The 23,402-nt window shown below is 37.7% G+C and overlaps 2 protein-coding genes across 6 annotated transcripts in view; both read right to left on the bottom strand.

Annotated features, from left to right (window-relative positions):
* The window catches only part of MCF2L (MCF.2 cell line derived transforming sequence like), a 136,529-nt gene extending 130,799 nt beyond the window's left edge, over window positions 1–5,730 (bottom strand). The window contains exons 1-2 of one of the 2 annotated variants that reach the window (XM_063304861.1): window positions 5,579–5,730; window positions 1,712–1,904 (exon numbers count right to left, since the gene is read on the bottom strand). In XM_063304861.1, the coding sequence (XP_063160931.1) occupies window positions 1,712–1,880 (169 nt within the window). In that variant the 5' untranslated portion in view covers window positions 1,881–1,904; window positions 5,579–5,730. Of the gene's footprint in view, window positions 1–1,711; window positions 1,905–2,672; window positions 2,925–5,578 lie in introns of those variants that run through there. The other variant, XM_063304860.1, reaches the window with a different exon arrangement.
* Window positions 5,731–10,893: 5,163 nt separating this feature from the next.
* Window positions 10,894–23,402, bottom strand: part of ATP11A (ATPase phospholipid transporting 11A) — a 135,782-nt gene continuing 123,273 nt past the window's right edge. Inside the window, exons 28-30 of one of the 4 annotated variants that reach the window (XM_063304857.1) lie at window positions 21,933–22,098; window positions 16,637–16,741; window positions 14,647–14,755 (exon numbers count right to left, since the gene is read on the bottom strand). In XM_063304857.1, the coding sequence (XP_063160927.1) occupies window positions 16,652–16,741; window positions 21,933–22,098 (256 nt within the window). In that variant the 3' untranslated portion in view covers window positions 14,647–14,755; window positions 16,637–16,651. Of the gene's footprint in view, window positions 14,756–16,608; window positions 16,742–18,760; window positions 18,850–21,932; window positions 22,099–23,402 lie in introns of those variants that run through there. The other 3 variants (XM_063304855.1, XM_063304856.1, XM_063304858.1) reach the window with 3 other exon arrangements.

The raw sequence follows: 23,402 nt of genomic DNA, 5'->3' as shown, positions 1-23,402 counted from the left end.
CAAAAGCTGGCTTGCAGCTAAACCTCAAAAAAAACCAAGATTATGGCAACCAGCTTGATTGATAACTGGCAAATAGAGGGAGGAAATGTAGAAGCAGTGAAAGACTTTGTATTTCTAGGTGCGAAGATTACTGCAGATGCTGACTGCAATCAGGAAATCAGAAGACGCTTAATCCTTGGGAGAAGAGCAATGACAAATCTCGATAAAATAGTTAAGAGCAGAGACATCACACTGACAACAAAGGTCCGCATAGTTAAAGCAATGGTGTTCCCCGTAGTAACATATGGCTGTGAGAGCTGGACCATGAGGAAGGCTGAGAGAAGGAAGATCGATGCTTTTAAACTGTGGTGTTGGAGGAAAATTCTGAGAGTGCCTTGGACTGCAAGAAGATCAAACCAGTCCATACTCCAGGAAATAAAGCCAGACTGCTCACTTGAGGGAATGATATTAAAGGCAACACTGAAATACTTTGGCCACATAATGAGAAGATAGGATACCCTGGAGAAGATGTTGATGCTAGCGAGAGTGGAGGGCAAAAGGAAGAGGGGCCGACCAAGGGCAAGGTGGATGGATGATATTCTAGAGGTGACGGACTCGTCCCTGGGGGAGCTGGGGGTGTTGACGACTGACAGGAAGCTCTGGCGTGGGCTGGTCCATGAAGTCACGAAGAGTCAGAAGCGACTGAACGAATAAACAACAAACTGAGCAGAACTTGATGACCTAAATAGTCCCTTCCAATTCTATGGTTCTACTTCAACATTATATTTATTTATAAATACATTTTATAGGCATAAATAAAAATGATTCTGGTTGGTACACAAGTTAAAATCAGATCCAATACAATAGAACCAAAAAAGCTGCAATAACGTAGGGAGTAATATATCTACACAATAAGAAAATTCCCACAATGGCACATTATTCCCTAACCCAGTGCCTAGGGAAAAAGCTGGTTTTCAAGGCCTATTTACAGGAGAGTAGAGTTAAGGCAACTTGAGCCTCTAATCTGAGGGGGAGTTTGCAAAAAGAAAAAAAAAAGGCAGCACCCCAAATCAGTCATCTGCTGCCATGATCTTGAGATGTTGGGGTTCAGGCCACAAGTACAGGTCTGGAAACTACCCACCGCACAACAGCTAACCATCAAGCTTTTGTTAAATTGGCAGTGAAGGTCTCAAAAGAAGCGTTCAAAACAGTCTATACAATGAGGATTTTTAAAATGAATTGCTTTTCCAATATTCTGAACAGCTGGTTTGGGTCCCACAGCAGTGAAACAACAAAAAACAAATCTGCTCCATTATCTGTCTAACAGCTCTTCAAATTGATGAAGATGGGGATTATGGCACCATTTATTTTCCAAAAGAAAGGGCTCTTGCTATGCGGTGACTAACAAATAAGTAAAAAAATGAACAAGCACAGCCAGCTTCTCTGGCTATTAGCCAAAGTCTTTCACAGTCTGCATCAAGCCTTTGATATTTAAGACTACAAGCAAAACAACATCTCACTAGCTCACTTATGGGATACTATGTTTTGAGAGCTGAATTCAGGAATTATCTTTTCTTTACTCCATAGGAAAACAAATACTGAAGATCAGTAGGATTTATTGTCACGCAAGCACCCCCAGGGTTGCACTCGTAAGCTCAGACAGTTATTTTATTGTAAAATGCCACTTCAGCTATTATGTTTCTAAGATGTAACAATCAGCAGCGCATCCTACCTGGCTGTATTGCAGGCGCCTTCTGCTTATCTTGCACAAGCTGCAGGATGTCTGATACCACAATGTGGTGTTCTGTATCATCTTTTTCTTCATTAGGCTGGTTGTCTGCTGAAAAACAGTTGCAATTTCCAGCTTCCTTACAAAGGATAAGCCTCCAGTAATTAGACATGAAAATATGTCTAAACTCAAGCTCCTGCAGTTAGAGAAACAAAGCAAAATAAGCTATTTTAACCCACAATGACAGTCCATTGGGGGCATCTGTTTCTACATTTTATGAGACGTCACTTTAATGATTGCATCAAGAAGAGGGGGAAACCTATATTTTGTGGTAGCTGCACTATATGGTACGTGTCCTTGCTGCCTTGGAAACATCTCCAGGTACATCTGTCCACCTGTCATGCCTCTGAGCTGCAGAGCACAGTCAAGGAAGGAAGACTCACACATATTCTCATGAGTTTTAATGCCAAAACTGAGTTGGAATACACAATCTGGACAACTGAGATGTTAACCCGGCAATCCTCCATTATTAGTGAGTTTTAAAGGCAGGATTTCATTGAAAAAAATTCTCTCTCTTTTTTCCAAAGTATTTACAAGCCTGTAACAGGTTATCCCCATTGGCTAGTCAGTGACACTTCTCTTTCTTTCTCAGCCACAGTGCAATCTCTTACGCTACTTTACATGATCTATGCAGTAGAGGGTACTGTGGGTGCATTCTCAGTGGCAAGTGGCTTCTCACTTTGGGGGTGAGGACATCCCCAATCTTTTAGGAGGCTGGTAAAAAGAAACCTCTTCTTCAGGGCATGCTTTGAGAAGGATTTTAGTTGGGCACAACAACTGATGCTGTTCCAGAGTAGACCAGTTTTTATAAATGTTTTAATTTATATTGTAAACCACTTAGAATCATACAAATAGGCAGCATACAAATAGTTGTGATAAATAAAATAATAATAAATATCATTACCAAATATAATTTTCAGGCAGAAGAGCAACAGCTGGACATTTTCCATTCTGTAGTGAAACATGGACTTTGTTAACTGTGCATTCCTTTTCTGGAAACGATTCCTAGCATATTAATTGTGAAGCACCAGACGAAGTCTCCTTGCTAAACCAGCTGGCAGGACATACAGAAATATCCAGCCATGCCCAAACATCCAGTAATCTTGAGAATTCCCCAGAAGGTGGGAAACCTGTCCTTTCCCAGAAGTTGCTGAACTATAATTCCCAGCATTCCACCACTGGGCACACTGAGGTTGTGACCTGCAGTTCCAGAATAATGGGGCTACAAATTCCCAGTCCCACTCTATGTACTTTTCTGACAGAAAGCCCCCTGTTAAGAGATGTAGAATTTCTTTAACTTTTTACATTTCTCTTTCTGGTTCTCTGTCATCAATATGAAGGCAAGGAACTAATGATTAAAATACAGTGTTATTTTAAAAGAGAGAGAGAAAAAGAAACTTAGACTCTCAGCATTCTTAAACCAGATTGCTCCAAAACCCAGGAGAGCTATAATGGAAGCCAGCCTTCAACCTGGAGGAGGAACACTCCCAAAATGCTAGTAAGAATGACATAAGCATACCTCTTAAACTCTTTGCAGAAATGAATTGTGACCAAGATGAAGGACAACTTAAATCTGTTAACTCTAATTTCATCCATTTTCTTTTTATCGTAAACAAACTAAATCCCACAGCCTGTCTTTATCAATGGTATGTTCATAAAAAAGCATTCCCCACAAAAAACACTTGGCAGGTCATTTGGATCTGCTGTTAATTTTTTATTCACCTAGGTGATAAATAAATATCCTGTTGGAAATTGCATCATCCAATGAGACTTTGGACCACTAGGGCAAATGGCAAGAGACAAATAAGGGGAACGGTTTTTATATATTGTCCCCCTTGTCTGTCTCTCACCTGGTCTATTTTTACAAAAACGAGTCTCTGCAAGAAAATAGGGAATTTCTTTCCTTTCCTTCTCTAAAATGTAATTTTAACAGGCTTTCAAATTCTACGTAGTTCTGAATAAATCTACTTTTAACTTCAAGAATTATGTTTGCTAGCATTCTTTGATAGCTGGTTAAGCCTGCCCTGTGCATCCAACAGAACTATATTAAGAACATTTTTCTTTCTGAATGGGATCTGTTGATACTTAATTACTCAGTATTTTCTTAGCACTCCACTTATGCTCAGGAGCACATCCTCTAACTCAGCTCCTGCTGAATTCAGTTCTCCAATGAATGCACATAAATATTTTCCTGTCTGTACTCAACAAGGCAAGTAGCTATTGAATGGCTTGTTTTAGGTGACTTGAGAAGTATTGTTTTTAATTATAAATATGCTACTTTTTATTGTTCTATCTGCTTCCATCTATATTATGATCTGGTCTAAAGGTTCTGAATCTGAAGAATCACGAGTGTCATAAAACAAATACTAATACTACAAAAACATTTTCTTCCCTTAAATGTATTGCGACATGTATGCTTGTGCAAGGTCCAAAGAAACCTTTCACTATACAAAAAACGAAAAGCACAGGGCAATTCTCTGGCATTTTTCTGTTCCTATTGCTAAACATTCACATTTTTAAAAAGACCCTGCAGAAGAATTTAAAATTTCCAGTGCAATAATTCAGCTCAATAGTTGAACAACTGAAAGCAAACCTTAATTGGGAATCATATCAAGGCTTTACATATTTTCCAAGCAGATAGGGGAAAAGAACAATTAATATGAAAGCAGCTGTTAAGTGCTATCATTTCATTCCTTTGCCATTTTTCTTTATAACATTTCTATGAATAATCAAATTGGAGTCTAAATATATACAGTTAGAGTTGACCTCATAATTGAAATTTAGCATACTAAATATTTTCTATAAACTTAACAGTTAGAACCCACTCCAGTAATTCAAATTATCAAAGCTATTAAATGGAATAATTTAATGCACTTATATAAATGATCTTTTTTTCTAAATATGTAAGCATGGGACTGCAGGCTCATTTGCACATTCATCGGGCAGTGAGTTTCATTAAACACACTGAATTCCAATTAGAAAAGTAATATGCAAAGGACCACTTATCTTTATTAATTACAGTGTCTCTAATATCTTTCCCATTATTTTATTGATTGGAAATCTCATTCCTAGGTCAATTTAGCATTTATATTAATGTCAAGCTATAGCAATATCTATCTGTCTGTCTGTCTGTTTTATATATCATACATTAAATATGAGAACCAGTTTGGTGTAGTGGTTAAGGCATCAGGCTAGAATCCTGGAGACCCTGAGTTCTAGTCCCACCCTAGGCACAAAGCCAGCTGGGTGACCTTGGGCCAATCACTTTCTCTCAGCCCAACGAAGGAGGCAATGGCAAACCATTTCTGAAAAACCTTGCTGAGAAAACTGCAGGGACTTGTCCTGGTAGTCTTTGAGAACTGGACATGATTGAATGGATAAAAAAAAATAGCAATATACAATTGTTTGTTATTTTTGGCCAACACTTATTTTCAAGAATGTAAAGGTTTATGTTCAAGATTTATAGATTAATTTAATGCAACATGGTATCATTTTTATCGGAAAGTCCTATGCTGAGCACAACTAAAACCAAAAAGGAATCTATCTAGAAGACTGTAGTAATCCTGGATGAAAAACCTATTTCCTACTAAGTGTTAGAATATATAGGAAAAAAATCCAGGGCTATTGGTAGACTGGATTTTTGAAGACCAGTTGTTATAGACATCTCTAGATATAACACACAGAACAAAACTTCTCTATTTTAGGCCATTCTCTGTCTGTACCTTGACATACTACTGCTTATGCCTACACAAATATGAAAATAATTTTCCTCTAATCTGATACCTTGATTAAGTGGTACAATAGGCTTACTGTAAACAATGTTGGTGTCACTTGTTCCACAGCAACTTTCCAATTATTGTTTCTGAAGGGAGCTGTGAGCCAATCCCACTGAGTCCATAACAATAAACAAAAGGAAAATCAATTTCAAATGTTTTTGGACTGAAGTGATGTTGAAACCACAAATGTGCTCTCTCCCTCTCTCTCCAAACTGTACTTTATTCATCCAGTGATTAATCTGAAGATAGCATGGTGTTCCTGCTGCATTCTGTGGATCAAGTGGAAGGACACACAACAAAATTCCAGGATTCTGCCCAGTGCCTTGTAGGAGTTGTCTTAAGTAAAGACATTTCAACAAGTACAGCTTGTTTCATTCTTGCATCAGGTCTGCACAAGGGGAGGTATAACTGTATTGTACTGTCACCTGACCAAAAATGGAAATTTAATATTTAACCACATGAGCCTTTTGGCTACTAATATTCCTATTCCTGGGAATAGCGATCAGAGGGCCATCTTTAATAACAAACGGAATGAAATCTTAATCGTTTAAGTATTTGGGTGTCATAATTTCTACTACACTCGATGTTCCAAACTCGCGAATTCTATTTAATGTTAACCCAGGTGGAAAGCGAGCGTCCTATAATACGATCATACTTTCTTAAACAAACACGAGGCTAGTGTGCTGCATTCCATTCTGAAGCCACCTTCTCATAATTCACGGTGTAAGCCTTGTGCGGAACTGTCTCCCCAAATCAACACAGCTTTCATCACACCCCCACCCCCCGCAAAGGCCAAATCCAGAGCTCCGCACAATTGAGTAAGCCGCACAGCTGCATCAACCAGTCTACCACGTTTACGTTTCCCACCACATGCATGCGCCTGGCCTTGGAGCAGGTCGGCCTCCGCAAATATTTTCTCCCCCTGACCCGGAGTGGATACGTGGGGCGACCCAGACGCCCGTTCCGAGCTAAGAAGGTCAAAACCAAAGAAACTTCCGCGCATCTCCTTCCTCCGCTGCTCCCCTTCTACCAGGACGGCGAAAGAAGCCGCTAAAGGCGGGAGAAACCGGGATTTCAATTTTGCCCTCGGCAACGCGCGTTGCACTTTTCAGCACGCAGAAGCGAGGGAGGGACCGCCCAACCAAAGGCACACACACACACACACACACACACACACACACCACGCACCTGTCGTGCTCGCGCCTTCGCTTCACCCACTCCGGGTGAGGCGGCGGCAGGTTGCTGGTATTGCTGCTTCTCAGGACTACAACGGAGTCACAAGAGCCCGGAACGGCCGCTTCCTCTGCCCGCTGTGCTTGTGGCCAGTTGCTCTCCTCCGCGGCTGCTCCTCTGCTGGGGAACCGGCGCCACCTAAGGTGGGGAGGGAGGGGGCGGAACAGCATTTCGCACCCCGACGCGCGCCTCTCCGCCTGCGCGCAGCGCCGCCCACTCCCATCTCCCGCTGCTCCGGGCCAGGATGAAGAAGAGGAGGCGGAGGAGCGGCGGCGTGCGGCAGCTCAGCACCTTTGTCGCTACGAGGCACGGGGGATGCGGTGGCAGGCGACGAAACCTCCCTTTCGGACCAGCGCCTCGGCGGCTTCTCTTCTGCGAGCATTTCTCTCTCTCCGACGGCTTGGCACTCCGCCGCCCGTCCTTTTTCTGGAGGGCTGCTAAAAGGGTTGCACTGTATAAGCTTGCCCAGAACTGAACTGAATGAGTTCGGTGGGACATCGTCCCTAGTATGCTGAAATAGGTACAGTGGATAGAAAAAGCGCTCCAAATCCATCAGATTTTGAGGGCGTCTCCTGCGCACAGCCCTCTTCGGGCCACCCCACAGATTTTCAGTTGGATTCAGGTCCGGGCACTGGGCTCTGGCTGGGCCATTCCAAAACTTTGATCTTCTTCTGGTGAAGCCATTCTTTTGTTGATTTGGAGGTATGCTTTGGGTCACTGTAGTGTTGAAAGGTGAACTCCTCCATTTTCATCCTTTAGCAGAGGCCTGAAGCTTTTATGCCAAAACGGATGGATATTTGGAACTGTTCATAACTCCCTCCACCTTGGCTAATGCTGCAGTTCCAGCTGCCCCCAAGCATAACGAGGCCACCACCACGCTCCTCTGTGGGTATGGGGTACTTTTGGTGATGTGCAGTGTTGTTTTTGCACCAAACATACTTTTTGGAATAATGGCCAAAAAGTTCAAAGAAAAACATCCAAGCCTGGCTACATTTTGCAAAAAACCTACATCAAGTCTGACAAAAGCATGTGGGAAACTGTTATGGTCTGATGAGACCAAGGTTGAACTTCACCAGAAGAAGATCAAAGTTTTGGAATGGCCCAGCCAGAGCCCAGACCTGAATACAATTGAAAATCTGTGGGGTGACCTGAAGAAGGCTGTGCACAGGAGATGCCCTTGCAATCTGACAGATTTGGAGCGCTTCTGCAAGGAAGGGTGGGCAAAGATTCCCAAGGCAAGATGTGCCATGCTGATAGACTCCTACCCCAAAAGACTGCTGTCATAAAATCAAAAGGTGTTTCAACAACATATTAGTTTAAGGGTGTGCACACTTATGCAATGTTATTCTTTTTTTTTTATTTTTTTTGCCCTAAAAGATTTGTTTTTCAACTGAATTGCACAGCTTGTATGTTATATTAAAGGTGGACAAAATTCTGAAGTGGTCTGATTTTTTTACATTTCAAAAACCTGGCATTTTAACGGGTGTGTAGACTTTTTATATCCACTGTATATGTTCGCATTTTTCCCAAGTTTTTATGTTCGTTGCTTAAGTGGCCATCTTTCTCAAGATTTGCTGGCTGGCCTTTGTTTGATGAAATGTGCTATTAAGGGAGAGGGATGGGGAAAAGTTTCTCAAGATCTGCCTTTCAAAATTCAGCTCCTCTGCCAGGCCTGATCCATCAACATTCTAGATTGAGAATCAGAAGTCAAATATAGATGAGAAATTAAGGCTGCTGTCCTATGCTCACACGTTACTTGAACATGTGGTTACTAAGATTTACTGCTAAATGATTAGACATATATGACTGGACTGTTAGTAGGCTATACCATTTTAAAGTAGCACAAGAAAAATGGGTAGTGATTTGTTTTTACCAGTGTTATGAATGCGATGTACTGAATGGAAATATAACTGTAAAGGCCCTGCAGTTCAGCTATAAAAGTTATAGCAGAGGAAACATTCAGCTTAACTGCTGGTGACTTCATGGAAATGTCCATGTAGTTTTTTGGGTAGCAATATTGACAGAGCTGGCTAGTGTCTTCCTCCAGGATGTTTCTTTGAGTGCCAAGTCTAGACTACCCCCTGGAGGACTTCCATCCACATATTGGCCAGGCCCAACCTTGCATAGATTCCAAGCCCAGACAATGTTAGCCAGGTGCTTTGACCTGCTGAAACTGTTACTTTACCATGTGCAGTGTGACTGAATCAGACCAAGGCCCTATCTAGTCTAGGAGTAGGCCACCAAGGACTAGCCAGATGTTTTAGGTTACAACTTTGGTAGCCTTTAACCAGTGTAGCCAATACTTTGGAATTGTGGAAGTTGCATTCTGAAACAATGGATATTGGGCTGCCTGATACCTTCCATAATATATTGGAGTATAGTATACTATCAATTGCATTTTGGATATTATACAGTGGAGCCTCTTCCATGGTGAATCGATCTAGTTTGATATATTGACTGGGATCACATTAAGCTTGGGCAGTGAGCAAATTACTGAGCTGTTAATGTGCAGCTAGAGATGTCTGTTGAAGCCTGACAGGCTCCCTGCCAAACCTCTGTATTTATAAAATATAGAGGTTTTATAAATCTCTATATTTATTTATGCAGTTAATATAAGCAGGAGGCTGGCAGAATAGCCCCATGCATTTTCTATGCAAATAAAAATGATGGGACAACAGGTAGCATTTTGTTAACTAGTAATGCTTCCAACTGCAGCAGTTTTATGAATGGTCAAGCCTTCTCCTAGCAACCATTAGTTGTTCCAAAAAAATTGCTTTAGACGAATAAGTTGCCAGAGTGTACTGGGCAATTTCACTTCCCATATTCAATTTTTATTTTTCATCTTTTGTGGGTATGAAGATTTCTTTTTGAAACAGTGGGGCTTGGAAAGACTTGGGCAAATCAGGCACTGTGGATTTAGTTGTTTATAGGAAAAAGGAGAAATGGGAAATTAATAAAGCAAAACTAGCAAAACAGGCACATTCCAGTAATGGAATTAATTGATCACTGCAACAATCAAGCTTGATGGTGTGTTTTTGCCAGATCTGTTAACCCTAGTGACATTAAATTACTTAGCATTACAGGCACATATGAAAATAAATTCGGTTATGTCCTGGCTGTAGCAGGTTGGTTTATAAACACAAACGTGAACTATATTGATTCTAAAAGGGTACTTATAGCTTTCATTCTGATATTGCAACAATTCAGAAGTGTTTTCATATGGGAGACTTTAATTGTTCATCTGTACATAGTGTGATGGTACTATATCCCCTTGCAAAATAATCTGAATTTCTTCTTCAATATGTAGTATTATTCGTCAATATGTAGTAAAACGAGGGCTGATTTCTGAATGATAAAAGTTATGCAATAATATCTGCATTAGACTCCTAATTTATCTTTTACTGTTAAAAACATCTCATTCTCTTTGTATTTAGCATGCTAGCCAAAGTTTTACTATATAACCAGTGATTTGATTTAATTTAATTCGTCTGAAAGTACCCTACTTTTTTGCACTAGAAGTAAAGTCTGGTTATTTATAAATGTATTCAGCATAACTATAATTAAATTGCAATTTATACAATTTTTAAATGTTCCTATCTCTATTAGGAGTATGCATGCCCGTGGAGACTCATACACAACACACCAAAACAAATATGTAAATTTTATTTTATTGCAAGCAGATTTAAACATCTACTGCTTTATATAGAATCTACAGAAAATCCCAAAATATGGATATAAAGAATTTATTTTATCTACAGAAACGAAACTTTAAAAACAGCACTGAAAATAAACTTTACATCAATGCACATGTATATATATTGTGTGTATATATATATATTTATATGTATCATCTTAATATTGAGACTGCTTTGAACCTGTTAATGAAGTATTATAGATTAATCTAACAGAGGTTTTAAAGGCTGAATTATCAGGCAAGTGAACTTATCACTGTACCTTTTAAAAATACATGTCGGTATTTAGTGCTGATGACTATAGATATTTTTAATGTTTAATGTTCTAATAACTATGTTCCACCTTTCCAAAGAGCATTTTATGCCAATTCTACTTTGCAATATAGATTGAAAGATTATTGAGAACAATAAGCACATCACAGAATTTCAGACACACTTAAAATTCTGTATAGTTTTGACAAAGGTAAAGCTGTAGAAACTGATGTGTGCAATTATACAATGTACAATCATACACATAATTCTTCCTTTTATAATACTTTGACAACACTCCATTAAAGCTTTTTGACATCTTATGTTTATCACAATGTGTTATTTCCTTTGATACTTGCATTATATCTATAAACAACAAGTTGAGGCAAGCAGAAGATTAAATGGTATTGTTTTTATATCAAGTAGTTGGATGAAATAATAGATTATAAAAGAACCTAGGAAAATTGGTAGCACTGACCCTGGCGGGTGGGGGGAGGCGGAATAATGTGAATTTCAATGAAAGTACATGATTAGCCATCACTGATTGGAGCCTATTAGCTCAAGTAAGAAAGCAATTTTACAGTTTTTAATTAAAAGTTCAACCATTCTGACAAAATATGATTAAGCAGAATGAAGTGTTCTCTCTTCATAGATTTCCATCAGTTTTAGTTAATTTTATTAAGATAATTTATTGCTAGTCATTTGTAATATCTAATTATGGGGTGTAATCCACAGTGCATAGAGATAAGCCATAGCTATAAATAATCTTTCTGTAACTTCCTTCACTCCCACTCAGATCAAAAAAGATTTTTCGTCACCAAATGAGGTACAAGCATCGTGCTGAGCTAATAACCAGTCTTGTTTTTCAGATCCTCAGATCGTCAGGGTAAGAAGTAATCACTGCATACGTCACTTATTTACTAGAATTCAATACTGGGTGTACCAGTGTACATATACTCTGATGCTGTGCATAAAGATCTTTGCACTAGAATTCTACTTGCATGTCTATTATAGAAAGGCAGTGAAGGAAAATTAAAGTTAATGCCTAGGTAGATTTTTCTTTTGTTATTTTCCTGAAATATTTTTAAAAACTGACTTCTTCTGAGCAAAATGGAGCTTTTAAATTCAAAACTGACTCTTAAATTAGTAAAATGAATGGGATCCCAGATCTGATCATAATTAGGTAGACCCACTGAGTTTAATGTTAAAAAGTGATTAAGTCTAGGACCAGCTCCTAGAATGGGAAGGTCAAAAAAGTCAAGGTGTCAGGCACTGCATGATTAAAACCTGCCCCTTCTTATGTGGGTGTAAAAAGGGAGCAGGGTTTTGATCATTCAGTCTCAGACACCATTGGCCGTTTTTTGACATGCACACAGACACACTGGCAGATTCCCCTTGAACTCAGGGGAAAAAGGTGTTTTGTTTTGTTTTTATTCCACAACTACCATTAAATGTTTCAGCCTGTAAACGTTTTAGAGAAACTATTGAGGTGCAACAAGGTTGCCATAAACCCTTTCTTTAGCAAGCAGGGCAGGTATGCAGCATTTTCAAATCATCAGACAAGAGTCTTCCCATTTAAGGCTAATGGATGGAAATGAAAGCATAAAGAACAAGCAAGTGATAACAAAGTTTTATGGAACAATACAGAATAATGGTGGCAGCAGTTCCTTGTAAGAAGAGAGACTGTCATATTGAAAGCCAATATTTACAAGCAAAAGCAAATAAAATAAAAATCAGCAGCTTTGGATGAGTTTGAAAGAACAAACCTATTTCTAATATTAACATTCACCAGAGTTTCAACAATCTCAATTCCACTATAAGCTAAATTCTGGAGCTCTAGAACTCATAAATATAAAAAAATCCCTCTAGAACATATACTTAAAAAATAGAATTGATATGTTAACAAATGTACGCATAAATCAGATATATAAAGAGCTACAATATTGAAAAATATTTCAGTGCAAAGGCATTTTTTAGATTTCTAAAAAAATACATTAAAAATAATTCTGCTAACTATATTCAGAAAGAGATTAGTTACTAGTACAGGTATAAAATCAATACCCACATCAAGTTGATTTTCTTTTAAATAAGAAATATTTATCTATATATGTACATTTTACAACCAGTGTTTCATGCAGGGGACTTTTCTACCCCACCTTCAAGTATGCAATGTCAAATAAATATACAACATTAAGTATATTATAAGTGTATTAGCAACACCAGAAATGGAAATTGATTGCGTCTTAAAATAATAGAAATGCTATGATGTTGGGCATTGTATAGAGTGGGAAAACATGAAAATGACAACACCCATAAGTGTCTGTTCCTCACATGATGATGCCAAAATGATGAGGCACATGTTGTGATGTTATGACACAAGCTCCATTCTTTCATATGTCATACGCAAGTGCATAAGAGGTGAAGTTTGCATTATGATCTATGTTTTCCTCACTTGCCCCACCTTGCCAGCCCCCACCAGACCTGGATGCCTATGAACAACCCAGATTCTTTTGTCTTCACAGTCTTTGGTATAATACATATTTTACAATCTGCTTTTTAAAACAGATGTCTCCTATTGTCCCTATCTCTGCTCAGGAAGATAACAGAGAATTTGCACAAACAGCAATGTTAGTTTCAGTAACCTTTAAGCCTTTTTTATACCCCAGACAAAACACTGGGAAAAAAAATTAAACCAAGCTGGTATGTGTTCACTATTATTAAAATCCATTGAAAGCAAACTAGAGTCACAAATGGAGGTGCTCACAAGCTGCCTATTGAAAATGACTGAGGTCTGTGTATAAAAGCTTTTTGTTCCCTCTTGAAGGATGGCTGAGTCCCTATTTAAAGAATGGGAAAACACCATGTAGTAACAGTTAATACCGTAAATTTTCTTGCTAATGTTGATTCCCCTTCTGTTTTTAAGATCAAATTAAAAGTGAAACAAGAAAATACCTCTCTATTAATTCATTAAAGGATTAGTTACGTGTTTTTCTTAATTAAAATAAGAAGACCATAAACTAGTAGAGCAATTCCTAATACACTATTTTAGAGCTACTAAGTTGTTTATTACTAACAAATTCCTAAGGCTGAATTTGAAGGTTCAATAATTACTTTCAGTCTAACTGCTGTACTGGCCATCCCACGCACCGATAGCCAGACTGACTTCTTAAGGTTTGTATTAATATTCTTTAAATGTATTGGTCTTTCGCCAAAAAAAAAAACAAGAATATCTTGAAATCACATATAGTCCTAGACTAACAATACAAAGACATTAGAATTTGTTTCTTGAATGCCAATTTGCACAGCAGAAATACCTGCAGAAAGAGCAAAGAAAGGACAAAGACTGTCAGAAGCAGCAGTAGTGAACATACCTCCTGACCAGACATCCAAAAGTATTATTTATGGCTGACCATTTGTCAAAATTCATATCCAGAGATAGTCACTAATTGAAGCAGTGACATATAAACAAATAAACAAACAAATAAAAAGGGATGATGGAGGTAACACACAGTTTTTGACTGACAGGAATGAAAATAGCATCATACCTATTTCCACAGTACCAGACTGTATACATAACTTATTGTTTCAATAGTTCAAAACATAAAAAAGACCTATACTCCTGGTTTTGTAGCAGGCACTCTTGATCCAGCTTGTCAGAATCTTACACCTGACAGCAAAAGTCACTGTTTCTGGTTGTGTTCTTAAATGGTCCTTTGCAGGTGGGCGGTGGGGGGTGGGGAGACTGCTGTAGTCCTTAAAAGGCTTGAGTTGGTGATCGGTCACAGAGATGTTTCCAAACCTGCACTTTGGTGGTAGTACTGTGTGCTGGAATTGCAACGCTTGTTGGAATAGCCAAAGATAGATGGGAGCATTGAATAATCATAGTTTTGCCAGTGCGTGAACATGGTTTTTTTAGAATGAGAACTACATCTCTTTGCTGAGGAGTTCCTGCATTCATTACTTCGGTATTTTGGTCTCTTCAAAGAGGCAAGGGGTGTGAATTCTGAAATAGGGTCCTGACCATGGCTTGATGTTTTCTGCCAAAAAACCAAAAAGAATCATGTTTTTGGAATAGTCACAACTAAAACTAAGTATAGATTTTAAGGTGGCATCTACCACCTTAAAGTGACACTATGGTCAAATAGCTACAGAATTAACAATTGACTGCTGACTTCACTAGAATCAAGAGAGTTGGAATGAAGGAGCAATTTCAGTTCATTTTATGTGGCATTAACATGGTGCATGATGGGAATAAGAAGATCCTCAGCTAGGAACCATTTTATGCTGTATCTTACATGATATTGTATAATCATGACATACTGAAATGACTGGCTTTGCAGATAGGTTTCTTTAATAATTCAAGAGAATAATCATGTGGATATTTTCATGCAAGAATTAATTTGCCCTTCTTATTGCCAAGATTACAAAGGTAATCTAGGTAAATTCCCACTTCCAGATTTCTCAGCTATGGCTAGAAAATTCTGCATATTAGAATCGGCACACCTGAAGATGCCATGGTTGGAAAACAGTGCTCTAAGTTCTAGCTATTACAGTGATATCAGATTTGGTGCAGTCCTGAAACAGTGAGAACAGAAACCATTTACTCAGGATTCTGGCCTGACACAAAGCCTTTGTTGGTGTTTTCCTGCAGCTTCAGGATTCAAGGAGCAAACCTACAGTTAACTGTATCCCCCCAAATGTTATCTTTTGCCTAAAGCATGATGGTGGGTAGAGGGAGAGTAATGGATCCAGTGACCACAATCAGGGTGATTCTTATGATCAGATGACTCTAATCACAGTCCTGGAGTACACATGTGGGCAGAGATCTTGAGGTCTGAAAAATTCTTGGTTTTAACATTTAAGGCTGCACAAAGCATCTGAAGGAGTAATTCACAAAGCATGTTAGCAAAAACTTCAACAGGTGTTCCCGACTGTCTGAGGGCAAGGAACTTGCAGATCTGCTTCGTCTTAGTAGTGATCCCAGTGGAGGTATTATCTATGTAAACAGCTGGAGGCAGCTGTTAAGGAAGCTGTACAAGCCTTCCAAGAAGATAGGGCTGCTTTAAAGCATTGGGAAGAGGTACTTCATTTGTGCTAATATGCTTTGGGTAATTCCCTCCTGAATGTTTCACACAACCTTGGGCATGCTTATCTTTCCAAAGGCTTCTTTGCACATGATAATCCATGCAATACAACAAATACATGTGTACTTCTGTTTCTTTTTCCTTGTTTTTAATTTGTGAAAAGGAATCTTTAAATGCTTCTTGAGGAAAACTGATTTATACCAAAACTGCATACCCGTGTGAATCTGTAATGTCCATCCAGGTGCTTTGAAGTCTGTAGTTTTTGTCTCACATTTATGCTTGCAGGTTTAAGATTAATGTTGGTACCTTTGAGGTTTGTTTCATCATGTTAGCTACAGGCAATTGTTACAGAATGGCAGCATTCATTATATATAAAAGTTTTACAAAAAATACTTGGGAAAATGTGCTTTGATTTTTTTTCAAGCCAGAATTGCTAGCATTAATGAATACCTGTGGCTTACACCTATCAACCATGCCAGTTTTAAAAGGAGGCATCTTTTCATCTCACCCACAGCTGTTTGAAATCCATATTTAATTAAAGCTGCAATTGTGCATGCAACCCTTATTAAAATCAGTGGAAAAATAAAACAAATTAGGTTGCTTCTTAAATTCTAAATTTTTCAGAATACATGCACACTCACAAACACGATTCTATTAAAAACTTACCTGTGTGCTGAACTAATTGAAAACAGACTATAATATTCAGAACAGAAGAATCAGACTTTTAACTCTGGGAAAACATAGCAAAAACTCTGGAGGAAATGGCTTTCTCTTTGAAAATATCACAGCACACTAGTAGAAATTACCTAAAGGTACCACATGCAATGCTGTTACCTATCAGTGATCTAATTATGCCTCGGAAGCAGAAAGGGTTCCTCCAAGGAGTGGGTCATCGTTGTTCATCAAAGCATTTAGAGTTGATTTATGTTTCAAACTCTTCTGCAAGGATGAGGAAAAACACTGAAACTATACAGTAGGTCCAATAAGAATATCTTAAGAGGAACATGTAAACAATCATATTAGGATGGCTAATATATGCAAAATCTTTAAATCCTGCTAATGAAAACCTGACAGATTGAGTAAAAAACCATGAAGAAATAATGTTTTATCATAGTTGGAGTACAATGGTTTTATAATCTTTTATTATCTAGATCTAGGTTTGTGATATTAGTCATGAACTTTAGAATATATTGACTGCTGTGTGTTAAAATGTATAGTGACTTCAGCATTATCAGTTATGGTTCCTGCTGAAACTGGGTCTGACTGAAAAATGTGATCCCATGCATTGGTCCCCTTTGTAATTGAGACTGTATTTCTGTATTACTTATACTTTTAAGTGGAAGGATAATACCTTCCACAATCATGCAAAGGATAGAATGAAGGTACCAGTCTGCCCCACATGCAGAAAAATGATTATAGCTTTCATCTTGTCCAGAAGTCCAAATCTGACTTTTTTTTTCAGATTTAATGCTTGCTTTTTATTGCTTATTTTAATCAAAAGGAAATTTTGAATTAAAGGAATATTTTTGTGTCATTGAAGTTAAAAAAAATGAGTTAAAAAAAGCTTACACCAAAAGTCTAACATTTGAAGCAAGAAAAATAATGTTAAGTAGAAATGAAAATACATTAATACCCGTCTTGTAAAACCAGAATAATTACATATAGCAGGATAATGAGATAAATGCGTAAGTGTCAGAAAAAGATACAAGTCAGACAGAAATTCTAATTAGCTTAATGGAATAGTCTAGAATTATCATAGGAAATAGGATTTGGCTTATAATTTACCAAAAGAAAAAGATTCCTCCAAAGCTTTTGCAGCTTTACTGATTTAATAGCCCAATGCAGTTTCCCATACACTCTTATTAAGCCTCAGAAACAGAACAGCAAAAGAAAAGTCAGGCTTTCTACTTCAATTTTAGGCATTGAGAATAATGTTCTTGCTTACCACACAGAAGTGACAAGCCGAACAACATAAAGACTGTAATGGACTTGGAAAACAGATCAGACTTGTACTATCAAAATGGAAAGCAAAAAGTGCAGCAATAATCTCTGTTTGAAATACTGAGTACCAAACCAGGCCAAACATAAAGTATACAGATTTCTTATCCTGTTTTACAGGATTAGACAAATGCTTAGCATGTGGGTTTAGGAAAAAAGACACTAATTTCATCAAATTAGGAAAGATAATATGCCAGCATGCAAAGAGAAATTAGAGTGAAAGATACACAGTAGCTCTCTTCATGCTTTAAAAATGATTTAGCAACAGTACTTGGAACTTTGGGTGAACTTGAGTGTGACATCTCTCTGCCATCCATTGAAGCAACACAATTTTATGTGGCTTTTACACTAACCTCAAAAAAGTTGCTGCTATAAGATTCACATTAACTCTAATAAGAAGGTTCCTTAAGACAGTAGCATCTTCCCCCACCCTGAAACACATGGAAGTCTGAAAAAATCTAGATTCTTTAATAAATAGCAGAGAGAGGCTATCCTCATACAAGACCCAAAACACTTTGAATCATTTTCAAAGCATGCACACCCCAGTCCACAGGTCTAGGCAGATGTGTTCATGATTACATATGAACAATAGCATTCAGAAGCTGCCATCACATCTATGCTTAGCCATGGTGGTTACTGTGAAACTACTCAAATTACTATAAAAGAATAAACACAGCAGGGATATTCTATTATAGTATATTATATACAAACAGTGATAAAGAATGTATGTGTGTATATACTGTGTATGTATGTATGTGTATACACACACACACATACATATAGTTACATATATTGTACATTTGGAGATGCAAAGAAGAAAAATCTATAAAAATCTTATAATTATAGAGTTTAAAGTTCCATTGGGGAGATGAAGTATGACTAACATATTGTGGTTGTGAATGCACTTTCTCTCCTCTTAATGAAATGACCAAGCATGCAGAAAGGCAGGAAAAAAATCACCTTTTGCTCCATTAGAAACTTAGACTGCTTGAAGTCTGAGAAAGCATAAAGATGGTAGACTGCTCAACAGAAAGGCACTGGTGTTTAGTCTGATTTCCCAAGAAGATTGACGGTAGTACCCGTGTACATCATTTTTAGTTTAAAGCAAGGTAGCAGTTATTTAGGAAAAGCAGTATGGAAGACAGGAGTGTATTGAGAGTGGGAAAAGAAGAAACACAAGGAATTAATCTGATTAAATCCCAAAGGTTTACAAAGAAACATTGACAACGTAATGCATATAGAAAGGTGCACATTCAAATCATGGAGAAGTCCCTGAAAATTGCTGCACCAGATATGTGTATGATCATAGCACAACATCCTCATTATTCCTGTAATGCTACACCTGACTACTCAGCTATACCACTGCATTCAACTGTATTCCTCAATAGGATTAGGCTATCAAATCTCTGGTGAGGCAGGCAGTTGCCTGAATGCATAAACAGAAAGGTCTGTTGTGCTCACATCCTGTTTGTGGGATTGTCATAGACATCAGGCCACAGGGAAAACAGGACAAGATGGGCTTTGGGGCTGATGCAGCAGGACTCTTCTGTTTTGTGCAGATATAGGAATCCAAACCTCTTTAGATTTCTCGCTAAAGACACCCACAGGCTGAACCCAATTCTTTAGGCAAGCATGAAAAGGCTACATTTCTTGCTTCTACTACTTACTACTACTACCAGTTCTTACTATTACTGTACTACCAAAAATTTAATTCCTAATCCTGGAACTCTATCCTGAATCCTGACTGGCTACTATCATAGGTCATTCAAATTAATTAGTACAATGCAATTTATATAGCAGAGTGTGATTTTATTTTTTCACATAATGCCCTAAAGATCTTCTCTAAGCAACAATGTGAAGCTGACAAGGCAGTTTATTTAAATTTATTCATATAGCTTTGTCATATATTTGAAATGTCAACATAGGTGAATATATTACATTTTAAAAATAATATTATCCTACTGGATACCTTGAGCTTAACTGAAAACCAAGAGTCAAAATATATTTTTGTATAGCTTCAGCAAACTTTAAACAGTGTCAAGATTTTTTTCATCCAAGTCAGACTGTTCAGAGAAATTGAATTATCTTATTATTGATTGCATGGGATAGTATATAAATGCTGATATATCTGATGTCAGATTTTGAGATCAAAATGCTTGATTTAGCCTTTCCTATCTCCTCCCAGTTTTGGCATTTCAGGTTGACTGGGAACTTGGATGTGACTATGATGCCTTGAAATTCACTGTGCTTTATTGTATGGAAAATTCTTCATTGTTGGGCTTCACGGTTTAGTTTCGCCAGCAACTGTGGCTGGCATGTTCAGAGGCAAAATGGTCTGCTATGCAGACCTCAGGCAGCGGACCAGAGACTGACGGGCTCCTGTCTTTACAGCCAGGTGTCCTGACTTCTGATTGGCCTTTAGCTGAGCTGGTTTCTGATTGGTACAGGTTGGTGAGGACTGGTTGGAAACTGCTCAGTTGCTAGCGGTCTGCATAGATAGTCCACAAAATCTAAGATAAATGCTTGCTAGGGAATTTCAACAGTGCATAGGAAAAGGTAAAAGAATATTGTGTTGTCATGGTATGGAGTGCATTATTCTGAGATCTTTATTGGAGGTTAGATAAAACAACAGAAACAGTAGATTTTTAATCCTAATTTGGCATGCCACACTGTAGATATCTGAAGTTTAGAGCAGATTTTATTTTTAAAGAGTGATTTAAGAAAGAATTAGATTAATTATCAGAATAAAAAAGGCTAGCTAACAGATTTTTGAACAGTTACATTTAAGTACTGTATTTTACTCTAATGACATCCCTTGCTGTTGCCAAAAGGACAGAAATCATCCCAGAGTATTTGGATGAGTCCATCTATCTAGGCTACACAGCTTGCTAGAAAGGAATGCCTTCCCCAGTGGCTTGTCTACTGTCCTCCCTTGAATGTGAAGCAAAAGGTATAGATTGGCATTTAAAAAAACTGGGGAAAAAAGAACAATAAAAATACAAAAATATTAAAAAGAAAAACCAAAACAAAATAAAACCTGTTATGATTTTTTTTTTTTATTCCTTCCATGGAGTTCAACTTTTGGTACTTGCAACAATGCCTTTGACTGCAGCTATATTTCTCCCAGCTTTTGAAGTTATGATACACTGACTGTCAAAACCAGCAGTGATTCATACATTCAACTCTGCTGGTGTGGGCATATCTATGGGTACAATGAGACCTGTTTGAATAGCTAGAAAAAGGTTGGTTCACAAAGGAAACAAAAGAGAAATAACTTTTATAGAACATGGCTTCCTTAAGATATAGTCTCTAGCTTATCTTGTGGGAAGCAAAGTAGAACTAAGTAAACATTTGGCTATAATTTGAAGAAAATTGAATATTATATCAAAATAATATATTATTACATCCTTTTAAATTGCATTACATTAAATAAAACCCTTCTAGTCTGTGCTGAAAGGATTGTAATTGAATTCGTATGTATCTGTAGTGGTAACGGCAATTTAATTATTTTAATATTTTGAGAAAACTGAATATTATACAACAGTCTTTAATCATTAATAATAATGTAATTTTATTGTCCATCTTCCCAGGAAACAAAGAAATACGTTACATTTTTTAAAGCTGCCAGATTCATTGTAGCAAAACTGAGATACGTCTTTCTTTGGATCAAGAGTAGTTAAAAGAGTGAGAAATAGTAGAAAACCTTTTTGAAGAATCTTCTAGTTAAAGTTTGTTTTGTTCACATTTGGTCTCCATGTAACACGGCTATGAAGTATAGAATAATAAAGTAATTCCTAGTAAATTACATCTGTCTATACAAATGTCTTTTTTGATAGAAATATTGGGTAAGGATTTTTACAATTTTATACCTCTTCTTAAGATTAGAAATTTATTTACATATACTCCCAAACTGTGTGGCTGATTTGTTTGCTGTTGTTTTTGCTTCTCATTAATTCTGTTTATTTTTTTTAATTGTATGCAATGCATGTAAAATAAACTACTGTGAAAAATATTGCATTAATTTTATTTTCAATGTTTTGCTAATTGCTGATTCAATAAAAATTTAAGCAATACAATCAGAGATATTTAACAGGCTGCATCATTTCTGTAAAAATAAGAGCTAAATTTTTACCTGAATTCTTTCTGTTGCTGTGGGCCATAAATGATGGCATAAAACCTTTTTCAGCACATCTGGAAGAAGGCTCACAATTATAAGCATAATAATGCCCAGCCATGCAGGACCACTGGACAGCATTTGCAGGAATACGTAGTACATCCTCTGGTAGTTGAGAAATGGCCTAATGGATGAAAGATAAAATATTACCAGGGTGGAAGACATGAATCAAAGCAAGAGTGATTTCAACATGCATATTTTTATTAGTTATATCCCTCCTTCACATTCCTAGATGCTTCTGTTAGCTCAAAGTATTAGTTTTCACTGGATTTTTGTGCTCTGTATGGAGATAAATATGGGTAGTCCTTGACTTACGACCATTCATTTAGCGACTGTTCGAAGTTATGACCGTGCTAGGAAAAGTGACTTGTGACCAGTCCTTGCACTTACGGCTGTTGCAGTGTCCCTGCAGTCATATGATCAAAATTTGGGTACTTGGCAACCAGCATGTATTTACAACAGTTGCAGTGTCCTGGGGTCACGTGATCACAATTTGTGACCTTCCCAGCTGGCTTCCAACAAGCAAATCAATGGGGCAATGCGTGCCAGTTTGGTCTAGTAGTTAAGGTGCTGGGCTAGAAACCAGAAGTCTGTGAGTTCTAGTCCCACCTTAGGCATAAAAGCTGGCTGGGTTACCATGGGCCAGTCACTTTCTCTCAGCCCAACTCACCTCACAGGGTTGTTGTTGTGGGGAAAAATAGGCGGCAGGAGTGTTAGGTATGTTTGCCGCCTTCAGTTATTTAAAAAAATAATAAAGGCAGAAAAAAAAAATGACCATGTGATTCACTTAACTGTGGTGATTCGCTTAATGACCACAAAAAAAGTCGTAAAATTGGGCATGGTCACATGATGCCTCGCTTGATCACCATACCACTTAACGATGAATTTTCCTGTTCCTATTGTGGTTGTAAGCTGAGGACTACTGTAGCTAAAATGACTGTATTTTTTCTTAACCTGTCTCTTTAATATGTGCGTATCTATAGTACATTGGCACTGTAGCCTTTACTAAGCCAGAAGAAAAATTATTTTGCAACCAACTTTGCTACAATCCATATAAAGAAAATTAATGCAATACATATACAGTAAAAGAATTCATGGACATTCAAATTCCACCCCAACTAATAACTGCTAACTTTTTTATGTATACACTTGCCCCAAACAAACAGGGATTAACTGAGACTCAAGCAGAGATTTTGGAAGGTGCTTCCCAACTAGGGTCGGAGGATAAGAACTAGGGCCCCACTAGAGCCTAGAAGAGTAACAAAAAAAGGGAGTACAGGCAAAGAGATTTGTCATCAGCAATTGGGAACTAAGCTAGTATATGTATGTATGTGTGTATATACACATGCACATACATACAAACACCAGTTGAATGTACATAATTGCACACAGACATTCTGTTACCTCAGGACTTGGTGCTTTCTCCTC

The sequence above is a fragment of the Candoia aspera genome, chromosome 5 (genome assembly GCF_035149785.1).
Source record: "Candoia aspera isolate rCanAsp1 chromosome 5, rCanAsp1.hap2, whole genome shotgun sequence".
Taxonomy (NCBI): Eukaryota; Metazoa; Chordata; class Lepidosauria; order Squamata; family Boidae; genus Candoia; species Candoia aspera.
The sequence above is the reverse complement of the archived record's forward strand: the minus strand, read 5'-3'. Positions and strand labels throughout refer to the sequence as shown.